This window comes from Zalophus californianus, chromosome 7, assembly GCF_009762305.2.
Source record: "Zalophus californianus isolate mZalCal1 chromosome 7, mZalCal1.pri.v2, whole genome shotgun sequence".
NCBI lineage: Eukaryota > Metazoa > Chordata > Mammalia > Carnivora > Otariidae > Zalophus > Zalophus californianus.
The window spans coordinates 29,299,899-29,320,038 of record NC_045601.1 but is presented as its reverse complement, the minus strand read 5'-3'; the positions used below and the strand labels follow the sequence as shown (position 1 = coordinate 29,320,038).

The following is a 20,140-nucleotide window of genomic DNA, read 5'->3' as shown; positions in this document are numbered from 1 at the left end:
TCTGCCATTATTATGAATTCTCTTAGTACAGCCTTTCCCTTGCTTCCTTTTCTTACTGCAGCCTGCTTCCCTTCCAATCTCAGCCTGTTCTGTACATGTTTTTGTTCTGAAGAGGTCCCATCTCTTCATATGTTATTCAAAGAGGTCCTACTGGGTTGTGGTTAAGAGAATGGGTTCTGTAGTCAGACTGTTAAGAGTTTGAATTCTGGTTCTGCCACTAACTATGCAAATTTAGGCAAGGTTATTCAACCTCTCTGTAATCCAGTTTCCACAACTATAAGTGGAGATAAAACCTCATCATTTCATTGTTTGTTATTAAAAACTAGTTAATATGCATAAAACATTTAGAAGTACTCAAAAGATAGGAAGCACTGTTATCTAGTAAATAAAAGCAGGTATTCCTCCTCTATTTCCTAAAGTAAATCATTTCAAAAATATTTTGTTTTCCTCTAAGTTCTCCAGGAATTTCCCCTTCTTTTGAGCTAAAAAATCTCTTCCTCAGTATTTTTTCCTAGGATACTTATCTATGAATAAAAAAAGAGTTTGAATGGCCTGCTATGTACCAAAAGAGGCTGGGTAGATTATGTTTAGTCACCTTACATGTACGTGTTCCCAACATCTAAACTGGAGAATGTGTAAATGGACGTCTCCTCTGCCCATTTTTTTGTTATCCATTTAATTGAGCATTCCTGGCCTAAACTGCATCTGGTTCATGCTTACAAAGCCAGTTCTATCAGTAAAAGAAAATATAAGGTTCTACTTTGACTGAGTCCATAAAAATATCCTCAATTGTTTCAAGGGTTCTTTCTGTTTTTGTCCAATGTATACCACTTTACCCAAGGGGAGAGCATATACCAATATGCAATGTTCCATCCTCCATATGCCACTATTCCCTTCCATACTCATACTGGTACCACCAGAAGAAGTGCATTATATAAAAGGGCAGCATTCACTATGGGAGACTTAATCTGCCCCATTCTGTCAGTAGGTCTAAATTGGTATGCAATAGTAAACAGGGGTACTATAAACCTCTCACAGGCGTGCAGCCGGATTCTGGCCAGTGTTAGTACTTATTTTTGCCTCACTTGAGAATATATACTATTACATTGATGGCTGCCAGAGAGAATATTAGAATGAAGAGGTCGCATGGCACAATTCAGAAGAGGGTAAAATTTGCTATAAGTAAAATATAAGCTATATATAACTCATAAAACTCTTGCCAAAGAAATACTATGTACGAATTACCAGAACATGCATGAAGTTATTTGTGCCTGTGTGTGTGTGTGTGTGTGTGTGTGTGTGTGTGTGTGTACATAACAGATTATGGTCAAAGGAGTAAAAAGTCCAAGTAATATAGCAAAACAGGTCTGAAGAGTGAAGAGTATATTAACTGTGGATATTATTACAGACTCTTTAAAAAATACTCTGAAATCAGGTTGTAGTCAATTGCTGATTTGTTTAGCACTGTTCTGAGTTCTGCATTTTTAATCTCTTCAACTGTGCTGCCAAAAATTGTCATTTGAAAGTGTGCCTCATGAACAAAAAGATAATTACTGCCTTCAGATTCCATTGATGTCTCCTGGTTCTGCTGGGTAGAATCAGATCAATCAGTCTAAATAAAAACAAGCCACTGAAGATCTGAAGTAACATATTACTCCCTAAGTTCTTCACAATTCTGGGTTAAAAATCTTGATTTTCTTTAAAAATGTGTAATATATTGGCCAGTTGAGTTTGCCCATTCTCTCACCACTCTCACCAGTTTGTCTAGATTATTTCGGTAGCACAGCACTGAAGACTGAACTCAGTACCCCAAGAGTCATGTGGATTCTAACATAAGCTTTATTTTACCATGTGCTATTGACTATGACATAGATTTACTATTTTCAATTTCCAAAGTTCCTCAGAGTTTTAATATGAAAGTCGTAATTTCATGCAGATATAGAAGTCATCATTACCAAACGATCGATTACTCACTGCAATTTTATCTCCAGATTTGCCAATTTTTTTCTTCAGTTTTTTTCTTTCATGAATGAGCTCCTGGTGGGTCTTAAGCAATTCCTCAAAGCGAACTTTGGTTTTTACTTTGGCTTCACTCTCCACTGCAAAGATAAAGACTCTTGTCATTTTCTAAACAATTCTATTATAGCAGGTATCTGCATTATTATGTTAAAGAACACAGTCTTGTAAATACCTGCATGAGTTCTTCAGCTACTTTAGAACTGACCAGTCCTTCCTTCTTAAAAACTTTTCTTTTGGCTTTGTTGACACCACACTCACCTGAATCCCTCTTACATTTTGGGATACTCCATTTAAAAGTTTCCCATACTAAGTTAACTTTCTACTTGTGACTCACGGTAGCATCTAGCACTGTTACGTGGCCTTAACCAACTTACTTAACAACTCTAAACGTCATCTTCATTATCTGTAAAATCAGAATAATCCCATGTCAAAGACCATTTGCGTGAAGAATGGCTAACACTTAGCTAGGCAATAATCAGCATTCAATAAATACAAAAAGCTGAAAATTATTTTTTCCTTTAAAACTTAAGTCAGATCATGTTATTCCCTTGCTTAAGACCTTGCCAGTTTCCCCACTTCACTTAGGACAAAATAAAATGAGTCCTTCACACGCCCTACAGGGTTCTCACTTCCTGGCCTGCCTACCTCTACAGCTTGACTCCAAGAGAAACAGCCCCTTAGATCCCTATATTCTAGCCATTCTGTCCTTCTCACTCCTCCATCAGAATAAGCACCTTTCCATGTGAAGCTGCTTCTACCTGCTGCAAACTTCTTGATAAGGAAAATGGAGAACCAGGCACCCATGTGGCTCCCAAGGATGGGCTGAAGCCGGGATCTAGGCCTCTCAAAGCTTTAGATGGGAGATCTCAGGTTTCAACACCACGTGTAGGCAAAATGTCTGATGCTCAAGCAGCCCTACCTAAAGTTGCCAGAAAGGCTTTGGGAACTGTTCAACAGAGTCACAGAAAACTCAGTTGGACGCCTGGGTGGCTCAGTTGGTTAAGTGACTGCCTTTGGCTCGGGTCATGATCCCGGAGTCCCGGGATCGAGTCCCACATCAGGCTCCCTGCTCAGCAAGGAGCCTGCTTCTCCCTCTGACCCTCCCCCTTCTCATGTACTCTCTCTCTCTCATTCTCGCTCTCTCAAATAAATAAATGAATCTTAAAAAAAAAAAGAAAACTCAGTAAAGACTAATGGATCTCTCAAACAGAACTTCTCAGCTACTGGTGTTAAGCTGCCTATTCAAATGTTGCCTCTAAAGTGGAACACTTCCTGACAATCTCATCTAAATTTCCCCATTCCTCACATAGCAGACTGTTCTTTTTCTTCACAGCACCTACCGCAGCTTGAAACTATATAATTGTGTATCTACACAAATATATTATCTCTGTCTCTCCCACTATACTATGCTACCATCCCTACTACCTACCACAGCTTGAAACCATATAATTGTGTATCTACACAAATATATTATCTCTGTCTCTCCCACTATACTATGCTACCATCCCTACTACCATAATGAAATCTAGCATAGAGTACCTACTAATAAACATGTTTTAGTGCTGAATAAATGCTGAATGAATGGATGAATGCCCCAGAGTGGGTGTTGGCAAATTACTGCCTGCAGGGCAGTCATCTACTTTTATACATAAAAGTTTATTGAAATACAGCCATGCCCATTCTGTTAAGAATTCTTATGGATGCTTTTATGCTTCAGTGGCAGAGATGAGCAGTTACAGCAGAGAATAAACCTAAAATATTTACCAGCTTTCCCTTTAGGAAAAAGTTTGCCAATACCTGCTTTAGAGTAAACTGTCCATTTCGACGATAAAGAATAAAAACTAACCATAGGTTGTAATGATTATTTACCTTCTCCAGTGGAGTCCCAAACTGCCATCCATTAAGTACATACTAGCCTTAATAGCTAACATTAAATAGAAAATTGATAAAAAAATAAAAGAAATAAAAAAATAAAATAAATAGAAAATAAATGGAAAATTGAATACCAAACTATTAAATATCTAAATGTAGTATTTGGTTAATGTATTAATAGGTCAAAGAACCCCTTAAAATAATTCAAACTTTAAAATAAGTAAGCAAATAAAATGTGTGGCATATATAAATTTCATAAAAGTCTTACCAGTGGGCATATCTCAGCTTTATGGAGAGCATTCAGCTGTAATACAAAGCAATGACTCAATCAGGATCCTATTAAAACAAAGAGAATTTATTTGTAGTATGGAATTTGCAAATAAAAATTACAAAACATTTTTCACACAAGATTATGTGATGATTTGTCCACTACCTCATCAGGTTTATAGCAATAAAACTAAGTTCTCTTATCCAGTCTTATGCATATGACTTAAATACATTGGAATCAGTTTAGAGTCTGACAAAAAATTAAAGAAAACGATATTTGAAGAAAATATTTATATATTTGAAACAAAAGAATTTTAAAAATCTTTAAAGGCAGTATATATGCACTTGATATGTTAATGCACTTTTAAAAGTGTTTTAAGTAAAAAATAAACATTTCAATGTACTTTTAAAATAAACTCCACCCCACAATTGACTTTCCCAAGAGCATACGCTATTATATTAGTAAAGTATGCTTGTGGGTAGCATATTCACAGATAATGAATTTGAACATTTTTGTACCTTCCACTAAAAATGTTGCAACAATAGAGAAGGTTAAGCACAAGCATTTGTACTATCTTTCTCAAATAAGTATCTGGGCATGTATTGTTATATATCAAAACTAGGGATAAACTCAAACTCAGTATATGTATTCCTGAATTTCCAATTTTACTTAAAGATGAGGGTGTACGTCCAAAACAAACATATTAATTTCCACATTAGAACACAATATTCACACACTTTTAAGAATAAAACTGAAGACTGTAAAACAAAATAAGAAAAACATAATTTGAGTTGGCTGAGCAATTATTTGTTAAAGTTCCAGATCCCTGGGGATGCACCTTCATGTTCCTCTAATATTATGGGTACTCTGGATAGAAAAGTCTGAGAAGAAATGCTAAAAAGGTTAAGAATGACTATACACATATATCTAATTATGTAGATTAACTTATAATTTTCTGGTACATCAACAAAATAGATATCACTAAATTCACACAGTAAAGACTCCTATGCTTTACAGATGGGAGCCCAAATGTAGTCTTCCTAGAGGTATAGATCTAATAAATTTGGTCACGTACTAGACAAACCATTAGAGACGATGGACTCTGAAAAACAAACTGAGGGTTCTAGAGGGGAGCGGGGTAGGGGGATGGGTTAGCCTGGTGATGGGTATTAAAGAGGGCACATTCTGCGTGGAGCACTGGGTGTTATGCACAAACAATGAATCATGGAACACTACATCAAAAACTAATGATGTAATGTATGGTGAATAACATAACAATAAAAATTATTAAAAAAAAATTTGGTCAAATACTTTCCAATCTACCCCAAATTAGAAAAGAGAGAAGATGTAAAGGCAAGTGCATCAGTAATTAAAACCTGATAGCACATAAGTAGAAAAAATATAAAGCAAATAATGACTTAATATTTATATATTTCATAGCCATTCAATATAGAGGAAAACAGCTGAACTACATGACTATGAGTCATTAAGAAAAGGCTTACTTATATTCAGGTTGACCTGTTTCCCATTAAACAAAAAATTTATGGTATTCTAGACATTTCAGAAAGATTAAATAAAAACTACTGACAAGGCAGGACAGAGAGTCCAGGATGATTCTCATTTTCTGGAAGTAGAATACTTAGGCCCCCAGTAGTATCATTTATTGGAATACAGGACAAGTATAGTGGAGAAGTTTAAAACCCAAGTCTTAGAATTAGTCTCAAATAGTTGATTGTGTGACCTTAGGCATTTGTTTCCTCAGCTGTAAAATCAGTCTACCAGTGCACATTCAAAAGGCTGTTATAAGGGTTAAATGATTTAAAATAATGCCCCAGTAAACTTCTGTTACGATTGTAATAGATACTTGTGGGAACACTCAGTGAGCTTAGTGGGGCATATTGAGCTGGGTTTCTGAAGGGCACTAACCAGCTATAAGCATTGGCTTCACTGTCAGATCCCTAGATTCAAATCCCAGTTCTACCTGCCAGTAAATTAATCTCTGGACCTCAATTTCCTAAGCTTTCAAAAGGGAATTATAATACTAAATCATTCATAAAGTTTTGGTAAAGATTAAATGAGAATATCCAAATAAAACACTTAGCACAATGCCTAGAACATGGCAAGCCCTTAGAAAATGACAGCTATTATCACTGTATATATAAATACATGTTTGTGTGTATAATCAGGCTGTGTTTGGTAGGCAACAGAATATAGTAATCCAGCAAGGAGAACTAGGCTGAAGATTTGAGAACTAGGCTTTACATTTATGATGGTTTCAGGGAAAAATATGCCAAAGACAGAATTCCGGGAGCCCAAAAATAAAGTAAAAAGACATCAAAGAGATAGGTGAAAGCTGGGGGAGAGAAGTAACCAAGGGAAAGAGGTTTATTTGTTTTTTTGTTGTTGTTGTTAGAGAGGGACAGAAAGAGCATGAGTGGGGGGAGGGGCAAAGGGAGAAGGGGAGGGAGAGAGAATCTCAGGCAGGCTCCATGCTGGATCTTACAACCCTGAGATCATGAGCTGAGTGGAAATCAAGAGTCAGCCACTTAACCAACTGAGCTGCCCAGGTGCACCTCAAGGAAAAAGAGTTTTAACAAAGAAGTTTTCTATCACTGTGTGGTACCAAGCGTGCTGCAAGTTGTGAAGAGTGTCCACTGGATCTGCAGTGCAGACAGGAAGTCACATGTTTGCAAAGCTGTTTGTGAAGGGGCAGAAATCTGGTGGCCAGAAGTGGACGAATGACTGGAAGGTGAGACCTGTAGAAGAAACATGGGGATAATTCTTTCTACAACTCTGCTTCCAACTGTCTTCCCCCACCCTCAAAGGCAGTGACATGATGCAGCAGCTTTGAGGGATGGAAAGATTTTACTTGTTTTCTTAAGGTTGCTTCCATGCTTCTATCACCCTACCCTTTCAAAAAATAAACCATCCTCTTCATTGCAAGCAGAAGAAATTTCCTAAAATACAAATGCGATGGTATCATTTCTTTGTTTAAATCTCTTCACTAGATTTTAATAACCCACTGGAAAAAATAGGAAGTCTTTACCATTGGGGTTCAAAGCTACTTATGAAATGACTCCTTCTCCAGCCACATTTCCACACACATTCTGAATTCTAACCATGTGAAACTACTTACAGGCCTTCAATTGTGCCAAATGCCTTCTTGCCTTTGTAACATTACACACACTCCTCTCTCTCCTGAGAAATGCCCTTCTTCTGTCACTCCAACAAACTCCTAACTATGCTTTAAAGCTAAATGCAGATGGTATCTTCTCTGGGAGCACTCTAACCTTAAAGGGCTTAGGTTAAATATTTCTCTGTGCTCCCACAGTGCCTTGAGCTTCATACCTCCCTCTCTACCTCAGCCCTTTATTTTCACCCTGGTAAAACGTGGTATGACCCAGGAAATTAAAATGGTACCTACTTTATTGTAGGGAGAAAAGGAAATACTGAAAAGCAAAGTGATCAGCACAGTGGCTGCCACATACAAAATTACTTTAGGTCTATTATTATAGTACTAAAAATAAGTGTGCAATAAATAAAATACATCAAGTAAATTTCGTATTCACATTATTTACTATTAGTTCAATGCACAGTTGAACAAACACTAATACTACTTAATACAGCAAACACATTACAGAAATAATCATTTCCAAACATTGTGTCCCATAGCAAATACATTATAGAATTAATGACTAATATTTGATTAGTAACATCAATGGCAAAAATAAGGTCAAACCTAAAATGACATCCTTGAGCCTCATATATACCATTATTTTTTAAAAAAGATTTTATTTATTTGACAGAGAGAGTGAGAGAGGGAACACAAGCAAGGGGAGTGGGAGAGGGAGAAGCAGGCTTCCCGCTGAGCAAGGAGCCCCATGCGGGGCTCGATCCCAGGACCCTGGGACCATGACCCGAGCCGAAGGCAGACGCTTAACGACTGAGCCACCCAGGCACCCTCATATATACCATTATTTTAAAGAATTCTCCCTCACAAACCCTTTTATAGGAGCTGCTAAGAAATACTTAATAGTAAAATTAACTGCACTACGTTTCATTTCATTTTTCTTTATCTTTGAACACCTGATTTTCGGCCAGTAAATGTATAAAGATCAAGGGGGGGAAGAAGCAGAAGATTGGATAATTCACCCTTTAACTGAATTTTATAGCACAGGAAAAAAAACTAACAAAAACCCTGTAACATAATTCAACTGATAAATCAAGATACTCTCCATATATATACAAGATTCTAAATACGGTTTTAAAAAAATTTTTGGTATTTGGATTTTTCAAATATTTTTTAGAAATTTCCCAGAGTTCTCAGAACGAGCAATCTTTACCCTGAAACTCCAAGCAGTAAGAGCAATAGTTAATGCAACAGGTGAAAAAATTGTTAGCATCGTTTTCTCACAAATGTAAAAGCCATACACTCCACTGAGTATGTTTTCACAGTAATGCTTAAATATAGCACAGCCATTGGCAGCGATTCTAAATAGTGTACTTTTTTTTCCTATTTTTATACATATCGAAATGACCCTTATAAACCTAACACATTGATCACCTTTTCTCGGATGTAATTAAGAAGGCATTTCACAGGTTCGAGATTCAGCACCAAGTTGACACCCTAAATGGAAATAAACGTACTTAGTGCGTATCTGAGTTAAATGCTTTTAAGCCAGAATCCGGAGTGCGAAAGGCAAAGATTGCATTCCCTCCACGGTGGATCTGGACACCGCGCTGAGCACTCCTGAGACAGGAGCCCAGGGAAGGGGGAGGGAAAGTACTTAGAGGTGTTCATTAAAAACTACATCCCCCCGCTCCGCGGCACCCAGCGGGTCAGCCTGCGGCGGCGCATTACGAGCCCCCGCCCCCCCCCTCGCGGCGCACCGCCCCCGCGCCTTCGGACCCGAGCAGTCCCCCAAGCCACCGCCCCCGCTGAGAGGGCCCCGGCAGGCCAAGCGCCCGGTCGGGCCTCCCGCCACCAGCAGGCCTGCAGCGTACTCACGGAGAACGGAGCCCCGAGCGGCCGACAGTCAGTCTCGCCCGAGCCGACGCCGGGACTGTGCGAAGCGGCTTCTCGCGCCGAGCGGGGCGGGAGCCAGGCACCCGCGTAGCCACCCCAGCCGCCAGCCACTCCGGCTCTGAGAGCGGACCGGGTGCCGCAGTGCGGGCAGCTCGCCGCCCGCTGACGTCAGTGCCTGCCTACGCCACCGTTCCCACAACAACCGATGCGGCCCAAGCTCCGGGTCTGGGCGGCTGCCCAGCCTCGACGCCCCTCCGCCGCCCCGCCCCCGCGCCACCTACGCCGGGGCCCGGAGCTGCTGCAGCGCGGCGCCTGCGGAGGTGGTGCGCGCGCCCCGCCCGCGGGCCTTCAAACTACAGCCGGGCACGCGCTCTGGCGGCCGCGCGCGGGACTCCTCGTGCCCGTGTAGAAAGCGCGAGGCCGCGGGCCTCTGAAGAAAGAATCTCTCGCCCCCAAGCGCCAAGGAGCCCTGCGAATGCGTAGGGTCTGAACCCATCTGGTCTTCACCCCCGAAAAAGCGTTCTGTCTCTCAGAACTGTAGCCAGCGCTGGAGACAAAAACAAAAACAAAAACGAGAGGGGGCAGAGACAGGGAGGCAGTCGTGAAACCCGCCGAGGCCGAGAAGCATGAATGAGGCAAAGAAGCAGGCACGTCACCGCCCAAGCGATCGCGCCCACAACATGAAACATTCTTTTAAACGCGGAGAATAGAGTTGTACTACAGACCAAACCTTAAGGAAAAAAATGTTAATAATTCATGTGGCGCTGAGTTCTCTCGCTATGTGTTTAAAACAGAAAAAAAAAGAAAACCCTCACCCAGTGCCTCCTTCCACTTTCTAATTTCTGCCGCAGGCGCCATTTTTAGCTCTGAGTCACCAGGGATGGAAAAATACTAGACAGGTCCCTCCCCAACTCTTGAATTTCCTGCAGTTGTAGTCATACACCGCGCTATAACCTGTTGCTTAGTTTGCAAAGTGAGAGCGTTATGTATATTTCTTTAGAGGCCAGCTTTTCTATTTATATGAGCATCACCATACATTACAAAACATATTTCATGTTCTTTCTCCAAATCCTATGAGAATTCCGTGAGAAATATCAATCCAATGCATCTTAAACCGAACTGTTCAACTTTCCACCTAGAACCTACTCCCGTTTCTGGATTTCTGATTTGGCTTAAGCCACCACCGTCCTCCCAGCGTTGTAAGAGCATCCTAAATGCCTCTTAAAACAAATTATGTCCATTGTACTCTTTTATTAACACCCCTAGTATATAGCCTATCCAACTTGACTCCGGCTGCCTCATACCAGCCTTCATTACTTCTCTTATTGTGTGATGGCCTCTTTACCAGTCCTCTGACTCCAGTTTTGATTCCAGAATGCCATCCTCCATACTGCTACCAGAATGACTTCACTAAAAATGTATATCTGACAATGTCACTGTCCTGAAAATTCTTCAAAGGATTATCTGTAAAAGAAAATTGAGTTACTTTGCCTAGGATATAAGACACTCCATCTGCCTGACTAGTATCTTCTCTCATTGCCTCCTTTCAATGTTATGCTTCAGCAATACTGAATTATGTGTACCATGCAAAACAATCCATACCCTCTCATGTCCCTTTCTTGTACATATTGTCTCCTCTCTCTGAAAAATCTCTTTTTGTAAACTCCTACACCTCCATATCTCAACCCAAATGTTGTCTATACTTTGAATCCATGTATTTTGTTTTTCCCTTAGCGCCCTCTGCTAAAGAGATGTGAGGAGCCATGAGCAAGTACTGCCTAGATCTTGGTTTCTAAACACCTTTTTCTGCTAAAAGGAACTAGAGCCTCTTGGGGAAATGACTGATTCAGAACAGGAACAGGGAAAGTACATGAGCCCTAAAAATCTTGTTGCACCAGAAACTAAAGAAGTTTTTACAGAATGATGGAACATAAGAAAGGGACACAGAAACCAGCTTGAAAGAGCCTCCATTAGCCACATCTGGGTCAATCTGAGCACCACTATAATAATGTTAATAGATTATGATCTGAATAAAATAGGAATACTTGAGTCTATACTGAAATAAATACGTGAATGTTTTTTAAATGGGCATAAAGAAACGCTCTTCCTTATATTAGATTCCTAACTAATAAATGTAGAAGGAATGTATAGATAGAAATATCACCATTTGGCAACTATTATAGTAAAGATGGATTCAGCCAAGAATCATCAATGTACGCCAGAACTAGAGGGTGAAAGTTTTAAGAGAAACATTATAGTCTCAAAGTATCTCCTGGCCAAATACTAATTACAAAGGGAAAAATAGAAACTTGACAGTGCAAAAATCTGGCACTGGTGAGCAAAGTTACCATCCTCAGTAATAGGAAAATGACAAATCAGCATTGTATGCCACCTGGTAAGAGACAATTAGAACACACTTGTGATACTCTTGCCAAAAATGCATAAGGAAGAATCTAATCATGAGGGAGGATCAGACAACCTCAAATTAAGGAAATTTTACAAAATTATAGATCTTTGCACTTTAAAAGTTTGTCAAGGTCGTGAAAGACAAAGGAACAACTAAAGAACTTTTTCAGATTGTAGAAGACTAAAGAGACATGACAATTAAATGGAACATATGACCCTGCATTGGATCCTTTTTCTTTTAAGGATATTATCGGGACAACTGACAAAATTTGAATTGGGTCTGTGGACTAGATGGCATTTTAACAAAGTGAATTTCCCGATTTTGATGACTATAGTCTGGTAATGTAGGGGTTACCTTTGTTTCTAGAAAATACACACTGAAATATTTAAAGATAATGAAGCTTTATGTCTGCAACTTACTCAAATGGTTCCAAAAAAAGTATATATAAATAAGAGAAGTCAGTAAAATATGAATATGTATATAGAGAGAATGATAAAGCAAATGTAGTATGTCAACAACTGGAGAATTTAGGCAAAGATAGAAGTTCTTTGTACTATTCTTACAATTTTTTTCTGTAAGTTTAAAAGCATTTTAAAATAATAAATGTTTTAAAGGTACTGAGGTTTCTGGCTTAGGTAACAGGATGGAAAATGGCTAATTAACAGTGGAAAGGTAGGAAGAGCCGGTATAGAGGAAAGATAGTTTCAGTGGGATACAGCCAATAGACAATTGAATAAATAGCAAAATATAAGTGAGCCCCATTCAAACTGGAGAAAGCAAATATTGTGCTTTCCTTCTCATAAGCTCAGAGTACAAAAGTGAGTTCATTTTAGTGGTATTTGGAGAGGCAAACAATTAAGAGTAGCAGTGATAGTAATAATAAAGTTGGCCAACCATTCATGAAATCAATTTAGAGTATTCAAAACATCTAATAAATAAAAAATAGTGAATTTGTTGAATAAAACATACATATGGTTGATAGACAAAATATTTATCCCCCTGAACAAAATGTACATTAACCAATCAAAACAAACGTTGGCTTTACTGTCTGTATTACATTGCTAGGTCTGTCATATGAAGTACCATAGACTGGTTGACTTAAACAACAGAAATGTATTTTCTCAAGTTCTGGTGATTTGAAGTCCAAGATCAAGATGTTGGAAGGGTTAGTTTCTTCCGGGGCCTCTTTGGCTTATAGATGGCTGCCTTGTCCTTGTGTCTGCACATAGTCTTCTCACTGTACCTGAGTCCTAATCTTCTCTTCTTAGAAGGACATCAGTTATATTGGATTAGGGCCCACCCTAATGACCTAATTTCAATGTAATTACCTCTTTAAAAATCTTATGTCCAAATATAGTCACATTACGAAGTGCTAGGGGTTAGGATTTCAACATATGCATTTTGGGATTGTACTAGACGTACAGCAGAATGCAAAAATGGGAACTGTTTGGATTTTCACTCAGAACAAACTGTATAAAGACGTTTCAGATGATCAGAGATTTTTTCAGTATGGGCTAATTATTAGATGATATTAAAGGAATTTTTATTTCTTTCTGTATAAAGGAAATAACGGTATTGTGATTATGTAAGAATAAACCTTTCTTAAGTCCATAGAATATGATGACACGATGTCTGAAATTTGCTTTAAAATAGTCCAGAAAATAATAAAAAAAGAAAACCACGTGGGGAAGATAACACATATATACCCAAATTTTGATGGTCATTGAAGCTGGCTAATAGGTACCTGGCATTTCATTATACTTTTTGTGTGTTTGGAAATTTTTGTAATAAGCAGGCAAAACAAAAGTAGGAAAACTTAAAGAATTTGAAAGACATAGAACCACAGGAAAAAGGAAAAAATATTCAGTACTACTTCCTAAAAAGAATATCAATTAGCTTTTTAAAGCAATTTTGTTTTCAGTCCGTTTTCTATGCATACTTTAATTTTGGTCATATTGTATGTAAGATACTTATTTCTGCTTCCTTGAATTAACATTATGTTATACTTTCATTTCCATGCTATTATATATGCCATATAAACTTCATTGAAATGTTCAGCTTGTTGGGGCGCCTGGTTGGCTCAGTGGGTTAAGCACCTGACTCTTGGTTTCAGCTCAGGTTATGGTCTCATGATCTCATGGGTCCTGGGATGGAGCCCTGCTCAGCAGGAGTTGGCTTGAGGATTCTCTCCCTCTGCCCCTCCCCCCACTCACATGTGCGCACATGTGCTCTCTCTCTAAAATAAATAAATCTTAAAAAAAAGTGTTAAGCTTGTTAATAACGTTCATATGTAGGGCCACCTGGGTGGATCAGTCAGTTAAGCGTCTGCCTTCAGCTCAGGTCATGATCCCAGGGTCCTACTCAGCGGGGAGTCTGCTTCTCCCTCTCACTCCCTCCCTCACTCTCTCTCAAATAAATAAATAATAAAAAATCTTAAAAAAATAATGTTCATATGTGCTCATAATAAAAATTCAATCAATCATCCAGACATTTGTACTGTAGAAACTGAAACTCCGCCATATGTTAATCATTGGTAATAGCCTTTTATACATTACTCCCGATTTTCCTTCATATATATACTAAATATACTAAATTTAAAAAGACAACTTAATACTATAGATTTTTTTCCTGCTGCCTTGTTTGAGTCTTTATCATGTATTGCCATCCTAGAAGGTTTTTTTATGTCAGTAATATGCATCTTTTCATTCATTTTAATGGCTTCATGCTATATCATTTTTATTACAGAGTTTCTTTATCAATTATAATAGAAATGCCAAATATGATGGTTTTTTAATTAAGAGAGCTTTCATATAATTCTCTCATATTATCACTAAATTTATTCCTTAGTATTTTATATAGTTTTGGTGTTATTTTGAATTAATTAACTTCTATTTGTTAACTAGTGATTACATGTTTTCCTACTTTTCCTCCTTCTGGGTCTCTTTTGCTAATTTTTGTTTATCCCCTTGACCTCTGATATTGGAATATCCCAGAGCTAACCTCTTGGAACTCTTCTCTATCCACATGTGCTTACTTGGTGATCTTTTCCAGTCTCTGTGGTCCCATGGTCATACAGACTACTCCCGGAGGTATCTCCACAGCCCAATCTTCACTCCTGAACTTCAGACTCATACGTCCAACTGCATACGTAGATATCTCCATTTAGATGTCAGATACACATCTCAGACTTACTAAACTCTTAAAACCCGCTTGAAGATCAACCCCTCCCTTGAAGCTTTCTCCATTTTGTATAATGGCAACTCCAGTTTTTGGAGTAGTGTTGGAGTATTCTTTGACTTTTCTCAGTTTCTTATATCCCATATACAACCTCTCAGGTTAATATTGATTTGAATTTAAATCCTACATAAAAGAGGCTATGTTTATAATTCAGAGGGAAATTTTTTTTTAAAGATTTTTTATTTATTTATTTGACAGAGAGATAGAAGCACTAGTAGGCAGAGAGGCAGGCAGAGGGAGAAGCAGGCTCCCCGTTGAGCAGGGAGCCTGATGCAGGACTTGATCCCAGGACCCTGGGATCATGACCTGAGCCAAAGGCAGCCCCTTAACTGACTGAGCCACCCAGGCGCCCCAGGAAATTTTTTTTCTACTCAAACTCTAGCTCTCACATTCAAGCTTCCTTATCTCCCTTTGCTGGTTAGTCTCTTGAGGGTCCCAGTTTTATGCAAAGATCTTAATTCCCACACTGAACAAAACCTCATATCTTATGTTTTGGGAAGTCTTTCCACTCCAGAACTACATTTAGGGAAACAGCAAATACCTCTAGTGTAGGATCACCACTAAGTAGTCCCTGCTTACCATTCTTCTTTCACTTTTCTTTCTCCTTGGGCCCGTGGGAACTTCCTTTACTTTGATGAGAACTCAAAAATGCAATTTAGTTGGCATTTCTAGCTGATTTTCAGAAAATTTTTTCCCCCACAGTGTATCTCTTTGAAATATTGGGTAAAAAAGAAGTTTTTCTCTCTCAACTCTTAATACATAATGCAGGGTATTTATGAGTTAATAGTAATTGCCTTGTAGTAGTGACTGCCATTCAAATTTAGCAGATGACTTACTGAAATAATGAGACTTTCTTATAAACTTTCTATGAAGTGCCTTGCAAGAAAACTTGATGAACCTATAGATGTGGATTAGATCAGAATTCATGGAACTTCCTACAAACTATAAGGCTATTTATAGATTTGTTGTATATATATGAATATTGTTTTATCAGGAAAAGTGTTTTAATTTAGGTCTTAGAAGGCCCCATGAAAAACAAGAACTGTTTCAGAGACAAGGAAAGAAACAAAAAATTCAGCCTATGTTCAATTTAGATCTCTAAAGCAATGAACACTAGATGGCAGCAAAACAGCATTTGTCATTACGAGTGTCAGCAAGATCCCAGTTTAAAGGTATGGCCTTATTACATCTTATTATGTACCCATTTGTTATCCAAACCATTTAATTTACTGATGCTTAATATACTATTTGAATTTATAATAGCTTGCTATATATTTGACACCAGGGCTGAAAAATGTAGTTTCTAGATTAATAAATACAGTACAGAATGGTGCTTGTACCACCAGAGTCTGTCTAGCAACATTTCCAAGAATCCACTCTCTGGAGACCACTCTCTAGACAGCTCATCTTTTGTCTATGACGTGAGGTCCTGTGATTGGGCAAAAGGTATATATCAGACATTCATTCCCTTTTCTGTGTTGTAAGTCTTTTGTGCCTATTAATGCTTAACTTTTCATCTTATTCAAATGATATCTGTTTATGAGATTGAGAGCTAGCTTCATCTCTCTTACAAATTGTGAAAATAAAGGCTTCCCAAGCCCTACTGTGAAATTACCAGGCCTCCTTCTCTGAGGGACTCAGGTTAGATATCTCCACCACAAGCGGGAAAGGACTTCCCTTGTTTTCACATTTAAGATTATCTTTACATAATTAGCATGTCAAATTAAAAAATACATAGTTTGTGTGTATAATTTACCTTCATGGTCCCGTTTTTTTCTCTCCATACCTGAGATAATTGATAATTTTATGTCTTTTAAAATGTTTAAAATAAATTATTATTAAAGTAAGACGTTAACAATACAGAAAGATACTCATGAGGGAAAATGACAAATCCGAGGTTCACCACTTCTTCCCAAAGTACTGGTCCTAAGAGTACAGTAATTCCCCCTGCTCCCCAGTTTTGTTATCCAGGGTTTCTTTTACCCATAGGCACCCAGGGTTTGAAAGCACATGATCCTCCTTATGACGAATCAGCAGAAGGTCAAGAGTAGCCTAACTCAACCTTGTAATGTCTGTGTCATTTGCCTCACATCATCTGTGCACATAAGCATTTTATCATCTCACATTATCACATAAAGTGTGAGTACAGTACATTAGATATTTTGAGAGAGAGACCACATTCACATAACTTTTATTACAGTATAATTGTTCTATTTTATTATTTGTTATTGTTGTTAATCTCTTAGCGTGCCTAACTTACAACCTAAACATTTTCATAGGTGTGCACGTATAGGAAAAAAACAGTATATATTGGGTTTGGTACTATCTGCAGTTTCAGTCATCCCCTAGGGGTCATGGAACATATTCCCCATGGATAAGGGAGGACTACCATAAATCCCTTTAAACAGTTTCTGTTTTTGTTTCTTTTGGTGCTTACCTCTCTATCTCTTAACACTATTGCTTAATTCATTAGTTGTAAGAATTGCCTTTATCTACCGCTAAAAGATGAATTAAGTCATTTGCATCACCTTGTACATTCCTTACCCATCTCTTCCCAACAAAGTCGTGTAAGGGGCAGTAGAGTACAACGGATAAGACCACATACTCTGGAATCCCACTTCTGCCATTTACCAGCTGTGTGATCTTAGGCAAGTGACGCAGTCTCTCCCAAACCCTCTTCCTCATCTATAAAATGGGGATAAATAATAGTCTATTCCTCAGAGGATTTCTACGAGGATAAATGGGTCACTACATTAAAAGCACTAAACAAGGGGTGCCTGGGTGGCTCAATCGTTAAGTGCCTGCCTTCGGCTCAGGTCATGATCCCAGGGTCCTGGGATGGAGCCCCGCATCGGGCTCCCTGCTCAGCGGGGAGTCTGCTTCTCCCTCTCCCACTCCCCCTGCTTGTGTTCCCTCTCTCAATGTCTCTCTCTCTGTCAAATAAATAAATAAAATCTTTTTTAAAAAAGGCACTAAATAAGTGTTACTATTACTATATTTAATTTCTGTCTTGGTTATCTTTGTAACTTTAAATAATATAGTTACCCCTCTGTTTTTGGCCAACTATATAACATCTCTGTCACTCCAAAATGAAGATATTGGCAACCTTATACTTCTTTTCCTCTCCACCCTTTTCACCTCAATCTCACCTCCAATATTTTCCATCTTTCAACTAGTTCTATTTTCTGGGAGATTTTCCCAATTTGGTCTTCTAAGCATCTCTTGAAAATTTTACTTTAGCAATCTGAGAGTTTTGCCTAATCTCTAGTGTTAAGTTTTACAGGATTTTAAAGATTTAAACTCTTATTGACTATTGTGTTAGTCAGGGTCTGGTCAGGGAACAAAAATTACCACACCAATTAGAGAAAATAATTGTGAACCAAGTACATTGCGTCAACCGAGACAAGGAGGCAAACTGAAAAAGAACAAAGGCCTTTTTGGGGTCTCAGAGTAGTAATTTGCAGAGCACAGATCCTGGAGTAACTAGAAAACTGTCTGGCTCATATGCAGAGAAGGTTTATGAGAAGGAAGGGGGGCGGAATTACATGATTTAGATAAAGAAGAGTAGGAAAAAACCGAAAAAAGCTGCTAATTTGGTGCTGACCGATTGAACCACTTTTGATTACTATCTGATTATTTTATTGGTGCTATCACACAAAACTATTCCTGGTATGTATTAGTTAACTTTTCTCCTCATAAAGTTCAAATCAACAGTTTTATGGTTCAAATGCTAGTTGTTCTGTTGGATTTTATGAGCAACTGCTTGTATAACAATAACTGTATACGGCTCAGTTCAAAAGTTCACTAGTTAGAAAGAAAAGTGGCACTTCAAAATGGGGTCTTTCGTGTCCAGAAATTATATCCAATTCCACAATTGTGAACTAAGGAAAAGATGTATTTACTAAAAGGGCTGAAAGAGAACTCTAAGGTATAGAGAGGGAGTACCTGTGGAGAACAGCTACTACTCCCAAGGTTGAGGGAAAAGTGAACAAGGAAGGAACTTGGAACCTCTGGCGAGGTGGCCCTGAGTGAGGAGATTCAGATACTGAAGAATGGGCATGGTTGCCACCAGAGCAACGAGCCCTGCTGCTAAGGTAAACAAAGGCGGGACCTCTGCTGGACCCTGAAAGAAAAAGAACACCAGATCAAAAAGTACCTACTCCTCTCCTCACCTCCTAGTGCCTCCTCAGTGCCTGCTATTGGCAGAGCCTCCATCCAGTCAGCGAGCTACGCCCAAATGTTGACTGCAAGAGCCCACTACCAGTATCCCGAGGGAAGAGAGGGATGGATGAGTTTGGAGCTGAGAGGCACTAAATTAGTCACTGGTATATATCTGAGTCTATTCAATAAGTAGTGCCTTCTCTTTCTTGCTCTGCTCCTGTTCTTTGAATTATTTCAACTTTTTCTGGACCCCACCCTCTCCAACCATTCCCAGTTTAGCTCTGGCCTCTCTTTATTCTGGATTTCCTTCCTTATTTGTTATTCATTAAAAAATAAAGCAATGAAAAGCTGATTGAGAGCTCCATGGTTGTGGGCTGAGCTTGCAGCTAATTGACCTTTTTTTAGGGTGTTTGGGGAGCAGCCACGTCAGCTGCCCTGCTTCTCTCAAGGGAAATTTCTATAGGGAAGAATCTCTCATTTTTTTGCTAGAGTGGTAAATACCTGGCTGCTGGATCTTCTGCTTGTTGGGATGAGGGATAGTCTGAGGGATAATTTTAACTTTCATTCACTTTCAATAACCCCATTTAACTCCATATTCCATTCCTTGCTTCCAATTAGTGTTTTCTGAGCTTCTCTGTATTTCTGCATGGACAATTTTCTTAGCTTCCTTAGAAACCACTTGCATTAATTTCTTATAGCTATTAAAACAAATTTATACACATTTGGTAGCTTAAAACAAAAGGAATTTATTTCACAGTTGTGGAGGCCAGAACTCTAAAACCAAGGTGTTGGCAGAGCCACACTCCCTCCAGAGGCTCTGGGGGAGAATCTGATCCTTGCCATGTCCAGCTACTGGTGGATGTTGGCATTCCTTGGCTTGTAACCACAACATTCCAGTCTCTGCTTCTGCCTTCATAAGGCTATCTTCTCTTCTGTTTGTGTAATCTCCCTCTTACAAGGTCATTGGGTTTAGGACTTACCTAGAAAATCAAGGATGATCTCCTTATCACAAGATCCTTAATTGCATGCAAATATCCTTTTTCCAAATAGCATAACATTTACAGGTTCTGGGGATTAGGACAAGGACATATCTTTTGGAAGATCCCATTTCAACTCACTATCTCAATCTCCTAACTGCTATTCTCTTTAA

The 20,140-nt window shown here is 38.7% G+C and overlaps 1 protein-coding gene across 19 annotated transcripts in view; it reads right to left on the bottom strand.

The window, feature by feature from the left end:
• Positions 1 to 9,973, bottom strand: part of AHI1 (Abelson helper integration site 1) — a 229,367-nt gene extending 219,394 nt beyond the window's left edge. For 10 of the 19 annotated variants that reach the window (XR_003521335.2, XR_003521336.2, XR_003521337.2 and 7 more), the window contains exons 1-4: positions 9,168 to 9,972; positions 8,724 to 8,786; positions 4,160 to 4,227; positions 1,975 to 2,099 (exon numbers count right to left, since the gene is read on the bottom strand). Coding sequence is in view for 14 of the 19 variants with exons in the window: in XM_027601498.2 (XP_027457299.1) it covers positions 1,975 to 2,099; positions 4,160 to 4,169 (135 nt within the window). In the remaining 5 variants the exon portion in view is untranslated. Of the gene's footprint in view, positions 1 to 1,974; positions 2,100 to 4,159; positions 4,228 to 6,782; positions 6,916 to 8,723; positions 8,787 to 9,167 lie in introns of all 19 variants that reach the window. The other 9 variants (XR_003521334.2, XR_003521333.2, XM_027601494.2 and 6 more) reach the window with 4 other exon arrangements.
• Between the last annotated feature and the right edge of the window lie 10,167 nt (positions 9,974 to 20,140).